Source organism: Orycteropus afer, unplaced genomic scaffold (genome assembly GCF_000298275.1).
Source record: "Orycteropus afer afer isolate SDZICR_OR568_19922 unplaced genomic scaffold, OryAfe1.0 scaffold00364, whole genome shotgun sequence".
Taxonomy (NCBI): Eukaryota; Metazoa; Chordata; class Mammalia; order Tubulidentata; family Orycteropodidae; genus Orycteropus; species Orycteropus afer.
The window spans coordinates 1,835,430-1,845,344 of record NW_006921951.1 but is presented as its reverse complement, the minus strand read 5'-3'; the positions used below and the strand labels follow the sequence as shown (position 1 = coordinate 1,845,344).

General features: G+C 38.0%; 1 protein-coding gene across 1 annotated transcript in view; it reads right to left on the bottom strand.

Moving 5' to 3' along the window:
• The window catches only part of LOC103207316 (DExD/H-box helicase 60), a 218,360-nt gene that overhangs the window by 118,926 nt on the left and 89,519 nt on the right, over positions 1 to 9,915 (bottom strand). The window contains 2 exon segments of the mRNA XM_007952893.2: positions 9,356 to 9,465; positions 9,567 to 9,709. Of these exon segments, the coding sequence (XP_007951084.2) occupies positions 9,356 to 9,465; positions 9,567 to 9,709 (253 nt within the window).

Genomic DNA, 9,915 nt, shown 5'->3' with positions numbered 1-9,915 from the left:
AAGTAGGAGGTGGAACAATGTTTTGTATAGTATGTTATGCCAATTGAGCTTGATGTCCCCTGTGACTATGGTCCCAAGCCCGCAGGATCAACTACTTGGTCGCTCTGGGTAGCTGGCTGTGACCAAGCGGTGACCACAACCTTGCCCCTTGTCAGCACTAGGTTTTAAGATCCAGGAGTGTGAGACCTCCTATTTTGTTGTTCTTCTTCAATAATGCTTTGCTTATCCAAGGTCTCTTTTCCATATAAAGTTAGTGATTGGTTTTTCCATATCCCTAAAGAATGTTGATGGGATCTGGATTGGGATTGCATTGAATGTACAGATTGCTTTGTGTAGAACTGACCATTTTCACAATGTTCAGTCTTCCTATCCATGAGCATGGTATGTTTTTCTATTTATGTAGCTCTCTTAAGGTTTTTTGAAGTAGTCTTTTATAGTTTTGTTTGTACAGGTTTTTGTGTCCCCAGTAATATTTATTCCCAAGTATTTTATTTTTTTGTTAGCTATTGTAAGTGGTATTGATTTCCTTAATTCTTTTTCAGCAATCTCTGAAATGTAGAGGAATCCAATTGATTTTTGGATGTTGATCTTGTATCTTGCCACTATGCTTTATCTCTCAATTAGTTCCAGTAGATTTTTTACTTAGTCTCTTGGGTTTTCTAGGTATAGGATCATATCAGCAAATAGAGATTGACTTCTTCCTTATAAATTTGAATTTTATTTTGGTTTCCCTTTTTTTGCCTTATTGCCCTGGCTAGGACTTCTAATACAATGATGAATAGAAGTGGTGATAAAGGGCATTCATGTTTGGTTCCTGTTTGCCAGGGAAATGGTTTCATTCTATCTCCATTGAGAATAATGTTGGCTGTTGGTTTTGCATACTGACCTTTATTATGTTGAGGAATGTCCCTTCTATTCCCATTTTGCTGACAGTTTTTCATCAGTAATGGGGGTTGGACAAATGCCTCTTATGCATCGACTGATGTGATCATGTGGTTCTATTTCTTTGTTTTATTTATGTGGTAGATGACGTTGAATTTTTTTTTCTAGTTGAACCATCCTTGAATATTTGGTATAAACCTCACTTGGTCCTAATATATTATAATTTTTTGATATGTTGTTGGAATCTGTTGGCTAGGAAATGTTGAAGATTTTTGCATCTATATTCATCAGGGATATTGGTCTGCAGTTTTCCTTTTCAGTGATGTCTTTGCCTGGTTTTGGTATCAAGGTTATACTTGCTTCATAAAATGAATTTGGATGATTCTACCCTTTTCTACATTTTGGAATAGTTTGAGTAGGATTGGTGTCACATCTTCTCTGAATGTTTGATAGAATTCTCTGGTGAAACCATCTGGGCCAGGACTTTTTTTCTGTTGGTAATTTTTTATGACCTGTTCAATTTCTCATTTTGTTATGGATCTGTTCAACTCTTCCACCTGAGTCTGTGTTAATTTAGGTAAGTAGTATGTTTCTAGATATCTGTCCATTTCTTTTAGTAGGCATTCTTGGAAAAAAAAGGAAAAAAAGGAGAAGGAATTTCATTAGTGCTATATAAAACAGGCTTTTACAAGACTTCTCATCAGAAATGTTAAAATCTCAAAGAAGGAACTATAGAATGCAGATTTTCCTTCTAAATTATTTGATAATAAGATGCTTATTTTAATAAATAATTATTAACAGGCTATGAAGAGGTTACAGAACATACTTTTGGAAATTTTAGGCTAAAAGATCTACTCCAAAAACAAGACTATTGAAAAAAATGTAGAGGATGTTTGGCAGAATGGAAAATAAGAGTCTGAGTTAGAATGTGTATTCTAATTCCACTTTTAGATGCTATTTTTTCATCCACAGTATAAGAATGAAAATATCTGTACTTCCAACTTATGGACTGTGGTAGGAACTAGAAAGATTAATATATCAATATATGCTTTCTAAACTTTTAAAACTATAACATGAAAATAAATGGATGGAGTCATCATTTACTATCTCTCAGTTTGAGCACTTCAAGCTATTTAGATGGCAAAGATCACATTATACCACGATAGTAATATATACATATTGTTTTAGAGTGTGGGCTATTTGTTCTTATTACTTGAAGATTGTTACTTTTTCTGTCTAACTAAAATGAATTATTATGTATTTTATAAGAATTATCATGATAGTTAATATGTTAATCTTTTGTTTTTGTTACTAGAGTATTTAAAATTCTTAAGGTCACTCAGCCTTTTACAGAGGCCTGAGTTTCCTTGTTTCTAAAATGGGTGATAATGCTTCTTATTCCATAGCTTTATTGAGGATTAAATTAGATAACATATATAACAGGCCTAGTAAAATGCCTGGCACATGGTTGATGCCTCAATCAATTTAATTAATTGTCAACTTACAGGTTTCATTTTTAAAATAAGTTTAACAATTGTTTGATTAAAAGCTGGAAATTCAATTCAGTTGTTCTCTACAACACAGCAACTAATGAGCTGGCAAAACTTAAGCCAGCCTAGGTTGAGAAGGGAGGTACATAAAATGTCATAGATGTGAATTATTCTTCATTCATAAAGATAGTTGTATTATACCATGTGCTTTTTTTGTAAACCATGTAGACTCTACTCCTGTAAGTGATGGCAATCATTGATCTGACCTGAGCAGAAAGAGACATGGCAGCTATTTCAGGGACTGCCTGGGGCTGACCTCTCTCCAGAGCCAAACAGCTGTTCCTGCGTGGCATCATAATTAGTGACAAAAGCCAAACAACTCTGCTCTTTGCTAGGAACAAGTCATACATGGATTCAAGGCAATCCTTCACCACAGCTGGATTAAGGCCAGCTCACTCATGCTGCCCCATCCCTTCCCTTCCGAAACCATTTCCATGAGAGAGGTACTGGGGAGAGGACCAAGGTAAATGGTTCTTCTCTTCATGTTGCTACAGTTTATTCATTTACTTGCCACTTAGCATCTTCATATTAATCTGAAATATATTACATAAAATCAGGAATTGTTTACTCATTTGGAAATGTCTGCCTACCTTTTATAACTGCTACTTTAGAAAAGGTACACACACTAAACCACAGCTCTCAAAGCATAATGTAATACCTAAGCTTTTGTTTTAATTTTGTATTCCTGGAGTAAGTCTTAAAAATTCTCATACAACTGCAAGGCCTTTGCAGAAGTCATATGGGGTCAGAGCACACTGTAGCAGTTCTGTTGCTTTCCAGTTATTCCATAAATAGCTACTGAAAATACAGGAAAGGCACTTGCACCAAAACGACAATGTTGCCAAACTCTGAACCACTGTACTCAGAACTGCTTAAAGATGACCTGACTTGAATTATCCTAAGTAGAATACATAATTTTAAAAAATATTATGCAGTTAGAAAATTCAAGATACAGAAGAAAAAAGATTAATTATTGGATGAAATAGTCATTGCATATGGGAAGAAAGAAAGAGAGGGAAGGAGGGAAGAAGATAACAAAAGAAAAAAGTGAAAGAGAATGAAAGGAACAAAAGGAAGGAAGGAAAAGAAAGAAAGGGATGGAAACAGAAGTGTTCCATCCATTCCATGAAAGATGAACAGGACCTGTTGCTGTTCCTTGGTGCTGTCAAGTCATCTCAAACTCATAGTGACACTACGCACAACAGAACAAAACACTTCCCGGTCCATTGTTGCTGCCACTGTGTCTATCCATCTTGTTGAGGGCTTTCTCCTTCTTTTTTGACCCTGCACTTTACCAAGCATGATATCCTTCTCCAGGGAATGATTTCTTCTGACAACATGACCAAAGTAGGTGAGATGAAATCTGGCCATTCTTGCTTCCAAAGAGCATTCTGGCTGCCCTTTCTCCAGGACAATTTGTTAGTCCTTTTAGGAGATGGTGATACTCTTAGCTTTCTTCTCCAACACCACAACTCAAAAGCATCAACTCTTCTCCGGTCTTCCTTATTTATTGTCCAGTTCTCACATGCAGAAGAGGTGATTGAAATTACCATGGCCTGGGTTAGGCACACTGTGGTGGTTAAGTTTGTGTGTCAACTTGGCTGGGCCTGGTTGAGTGGCTGGGCAGTTGAATGTAGTTATTTCTCATCATGATATTGGTAATTAACTCCATGGCGGAATCTATTGCAGCAACTGAGTAGTTGCTTTGGGTATGTGGTATATACAAGAAACAGCTTTGGGAATGGTCTCTAGCTTATGGCATGCTGGAATCCTGCATGTAGCCAAGTCGTTGTTCCGCCATGCTCTGATGATCCTGGGACATTCAATGGAGTTGAATTAAAGGCCTGCTGTATGGTTTGGTAACATCGGGACTGTGCCTTTTTGTTTGTCAACCTTGGGCTTGGCAGCCTCATCAACAGCAGCTGTCTGAGTGAAGAAAAGCCTATAGCTTCAGTGGGCTGGGAGCAGAAGGCAGAGCTGAAGCCCAGTGCTGAGGCACTTTCACTCAGCCCCCAGAGCCTGGCACTTTGAAGTTGGACTTAAAGCCTCCAAATTGTAAGAATAAACTCCTGTTTGTTATAGCCATCCCATTGGCGGTATATTCCTGTCAGAGCAGCACTAGGTAACCAGAACATGCACCTTAGTCTTCAAGGAGACATCTTTGCTCTTAATCACCTGAAAGACGTCCTTTGCAGCAGATTTGCCCAATACAATACATCAGTTGATGTCTTGGCTGCTACTTCCATTGGTGTTGATTGTGGAGCCAAGTAACATGAAATCCGTGACAACTTCAATCTTTTCTCCACCCCTGTGAAGCTGTTTATTGGACCATTTGTGAGTATTTTTATTTGTTTTATATTGAGGTGTAATCCATACTGCAGATTGTAGTAAATGCTTCAAGTCATCCTCACTTGCAGTAAGCAAAGTTGTGTCATGTCCACATCACAGGTTGTTAATGAATCTTCCTCCAATCTAGATGCTGCATTCTTCTTCATATAATCCAGTTTCTTGGATTATTTGCTCAGAATACAAATTGACTAAGTATGTTGAAAGGATACAACCTTGATGCACTCCCTTCTTGATTTTGAACCATGCAGTATCCCCTTGTTCTTTCGAACAACAGCCTCCTGATCTACCTACATGTTCATCATGAGTACGATCAAGTGTTCTGGAATTCACATTCTTCTCAATGTTACCCATAATTTTTTATGATCCACACAATTGAATGTTTTTGCATGGTAAAAAAAACATAAATAAACATCTTTCTGGTATTCTTAGCTTTCAGCTAAGATCCATCTGACATCAGCAATGATATCCCACATTCCATGTCCTCTTCTGAATTCAGCTTGCGTTTCTGGAAGCTCTCTGTCAATATATTGCTGCAACAGTTTTTGAAAGATTTTCTGTAACATTTTACTTGCACATAATATTAATGATATTGTTCGATAATTTCCATATTCTATGGGATCACCTTCCTTTGGAATGGGTACAGATATGAATCTCTTCCAATCAGTTGGTCAAGTAGCTGTCTTCCAAATCTCTTGGCATAACTGAGTGAGTGCCTCCAGTGCATCATCTGTGTGTTTAAACATCTCTATGGGAGTTTCGTCAATTCTTGGAGCCTTGTTCTTCGCCAATTCCTTCAGGGCAGTTTCAACATCTTCCTTCAGTACCATTGGTTCTTGATTGTATGCCACCTCCTGAAATGGATGAAGATCAACCAGTTGTTTTTGGTACACTGACTCTGTGTATTCCTTCCATCTTCTTTTGATGCTTCCTACATCATTCAATATTTTGCCCATAAAATCTTTCAATCTTGCAACTTGAGGCTTATTTTTTTCCTCAGTTCTTTCAGCTTGAGAAATGCTGAGTGTGTTTTTCCCTTTTGGTTTTGTCTGCTTGAGCTGCTCTTTGAAATCTTCCTTTCAGCTCTTTTATCTTGTCATTTCTTCCAATTGCTTTAGCTACTCTCTACTCAAGGGCAAGTTTCAGAGTCTCTTCAGACATCCATTTTGGTCTTTTCTTCCTTTCTTGTCTTTTAAATGACCTCTTGCTTTCTTCATGGATTATGTTCTTGATGTCATCCCACAATTCCTCTGAGTTTTGGTCACTGGTGTTCAATGCATCAAATCTATTCTTTTAAAAACTAACCAAAAACCAAACTCATTGCTGTTGAGTTGGATCCAACTCATAGTGATCCCTCCTTAGGCTTCCAAGGCAGGATAACTACAGAAATAGAATTATCTCTAAATTCAGGAGGGATATTTTCAAGGTCATATTTTGGCTCTTGTGGACTAGTTTCAATTGTCTTCAACTTCAACTTGAATGTGCATATGAGCAGTTGATGATCTGTTCCACAATCAGCTCCTGGCCTTGTTTTGGCCAAAGATATTGAACTTCTCCATCACCTCTTGCCACAGATGTAGTCAATCTGATTCCTGTGTATTCCACCTGGTGAAGTCCATATGTATAATTGTAGCTTATGTTGTTGAAGAAACATATTTTCAATGAATAAGTCTTTGGTCTGGAAAAATTCTATCATGTGATCTACAGTGTTATTTTTATCACCAAGGCCATATTTTCCAACTATTGATAATGATTCTTTGTTTCCAACTTTTGAATTCCAGTAGTCAGTGATAGTCAACACATCTTGATTGCATGTTCAATCAATTTCAGACTACAGAAATTGGTACAAATCTTCAGTATCCTCATCTTTGGCTTTTGTGGTTGCTGTGTAAATTTGGATAATAGTAGTGTTAACTGGTCTTCCTTGTAGGTGTATGGATATTATCCCATCACTGACAGATCTTGAAACAGTCTTTGTGACGATCAATGCCACACCATTCCTCTTCAAATTATCATTCCCGGCATAGTAGAGCATATGGTTGTCTGATTCAAAATGGCCAAAACTGGTCCATTTGAGCTCACTAATACCCAGAATATCAATCTTTATGCATTCTATTTCATTTTTGACAACTTCCAATTTTCCTAGATTCATACTTCTTACATTCCATGTTCAAATTATTAATGGAGGTTTGGATCTGTTTCTACTCATTTTGAGTTGTACTCCATCAGCCAATGGAGTTCCTGAAAGCTTTTCTCTATCCATATTGTTAAGTCATCTCTATTTTGAGGAGTCAGCTCTCCCCCACTCAAATTTTGTGTGTCTTCTGACCTGATGGGCTCATTTTCCGGCACTATACAGAACAATATTTCAGGGCTATTCATAAGGTTTTCCAGTAATATATCAGACCATGTTTCATTGCTATTCATAAGGTTTTCACTGGCCAATTTTTTAAGAAGTGGATGGCCTCTTCCTTCTTCCAAGTCTGTCTAAGCCCGGAAGCTCCTCTGAAACCTCTTCACTATGGGTAATCCTGCTGGCATTTTGCAACACGGTGGCATAGCCTCCAGCCTCACAGCAACAGGTAAGTCACCACGGGATGACAAACTGACAAACAAGGTAGTCACCCTTAGTTTTCCTAACCCCTCTGCACCTGCCCACCTCAGGCCCTGGCCTTAACATATAGCCACCCCCAAGCAAAAAGCAGCCTCCAAGCCCCTTGCCCATCTACCTCAGGTCCTGGTCTTAATATAGAGCCATACCCAAGTGAAAAGCAGCCTCTAAGCCCCTGGTCTACCTATCTCAGACCCTGGCATTAATATATAGCCACCTCCAAACAAAAAGCAGCCTTCAAGCCTCTTGCCTGCCTACCTCAGGTCCCGGTCTTAATAAAGAGCCACATCCAAGAGAAAAGCAGCCTATAAACCCTGGGCCTGCCTACCTCAGGCTCCTGCCTTAATATAGAGCTACACACAAGTGAAAAGCAGCCTCCAGGCCCTGGGCCTCGCTACCTCAGGCAGGACCTGGACAACTAGAATGTGGGCACTAAATATAGTATTAGGGCTTCTGGTAGTGAAAAACATGGAATGTATGAGTAGAAAGGAGATTGGGGCCAGGCCACTGAAGACCTTGGATGCCAATCCAAAAGGTTGTATTTTTATCCTTTTCCAGAGGAAAGTCATTGAAGCTTGGCTAGATCAGAATTATATTTTAGAAGGATTAATCTGTCAGGAATGAACACTGGTGGCCAATGATTAAGTGCTGAGCTGCCAACAGAAATGTCAGTGGTTCAAACTGGTAGGAGAGAAGACATGGTACTCTGCTCTCATAAAGATTATAGCCTAGGAAAACCTCTGAGGGCAGTTCTACTCAGTCCTATAGGACTGCTATGAGTCAGAAGTGACTCCATGGTACACAACAACAACAATCTGTCAGGAGAATTAAGAATATATTTAACCTGTTACTAGGTCTTGGAGCTCTGGTAGCGTAGTGCTGAAGGCACTTGATTGCTAACCAGAAGGCTGGCGGTTCAAACCCACCAGCCACTCCTTGGAAGGAAGGTTGGGCAATCTACTTCTGTAGTGATGCTGCCTCGGAAACCCAAGGAGGGGTCGCTTTGAGTTGGGTCACACTCGATGGCAAATAACAACAACACTAGGTCTTGCAAGGAAGTCAACTATTGACTAATGTTACTTCTCTTTGAAAAGCAATGAGAGCCTGAATGGTCTAGTCATAAGAATAAGATAAAACAGGAAGAGAGATATGAAATAAAAATTAATAAATCTTTCCCATTCACATTATAATATCACAAATGATATGCTCTTAAGGCCTCCATCTTACTCTACCACCAAAAACTTATATTCTGATTGTTATGTTACTGAGAAATGTCTTTTCCTTATTTAAACTAATTCATTTGTTGTTGTTGTTGTTATGTGCCGTCGAGTCAAACCCGACTCATAGCGAACCCTCCTTGGGTTTCCGAGGCAGTATCACTACGGAAGTAGGATTGTCCAACCTTCCTCACATGTAGTTGTACCTATACTGACAGAAGAAGCCATGGTGTCACACCAGTTAAGTGCTTGGCTGCTAACTAAAAGGTTGTTAGTTTGAACATATCCAGCAGCTTAGCATGAAAAAGATACAGGGATCTGTGCCCATAAAGACTACAACCTAGGAAACCCTATAGAACAGTTCTATTCAGTTACATGAGTTGGAATCAATTCAATAGCACCTAACAACAGCAACAGTGGAAGAAGAGTCAATATCAGAGAGTTGGCCTGAATGACATGCATGCTGAAAAGACTGAAGGTAAACACAATTGATGTTCTGAAATAAAGAAAATTAAGCAAAAAATTCAACATTAAAATTTTAGTGATTTCATGCTTTGTGGATGAAACAAATGAAAACTCTGAAGACCATCTTTGGTATTGGTAGCCTTAAAACTAAGGGTAAAATATCTGCTGTAGAGTATTTTTTTTTTTCTGAAATTCTGATAAAAAGCAGTTAGGTAACTTTTCAAATATGATATACACTAACAATCTGTATTACTTGGAACCAACTTGACTGAAGCATTACTTACATGTTCTGCTGTTAGTGCAGCACATGGGTGAAAATGATGAAAATGAACATCGTTACCTCTCACTGAGCATATATGCTTCTCTAAATCATTGTATCTCTCCCCATAGAGCACTGACAAATGAAACATAAAAATTTCTACATCAATTGACATGTAATGACTAGAATAATTTTTAAGTAAAATATAAAAATGCTCAGAGATATATCAAACATACCAAGTCTAACTTTATATGACTGCTTTATTTGTAAGTAGTCTTTGCGAAAGTTGGCACGAGAGTAATTTTTTCTTTTAGAAGTAATATTTTTTTCCATTACATTGTCCATTTGCTTCCAGTATCGTTTTACTGATTGTAGCCACCTTTAAACATAAATTTACATATTATTTATGCAGACATAGAATTATTTCACATGAAATTAAATATTGTAAATAAAGAATACTTCATATGCACTAAAAATTATAATAGGCTTTGGAATCAGAGTTACTGATTCCCAGGTTCTTTCTCTATGAGCTGTGGCTCTTTCATTCAAGTCACATACACTGCTCTGTATCTCATATTCATTAGG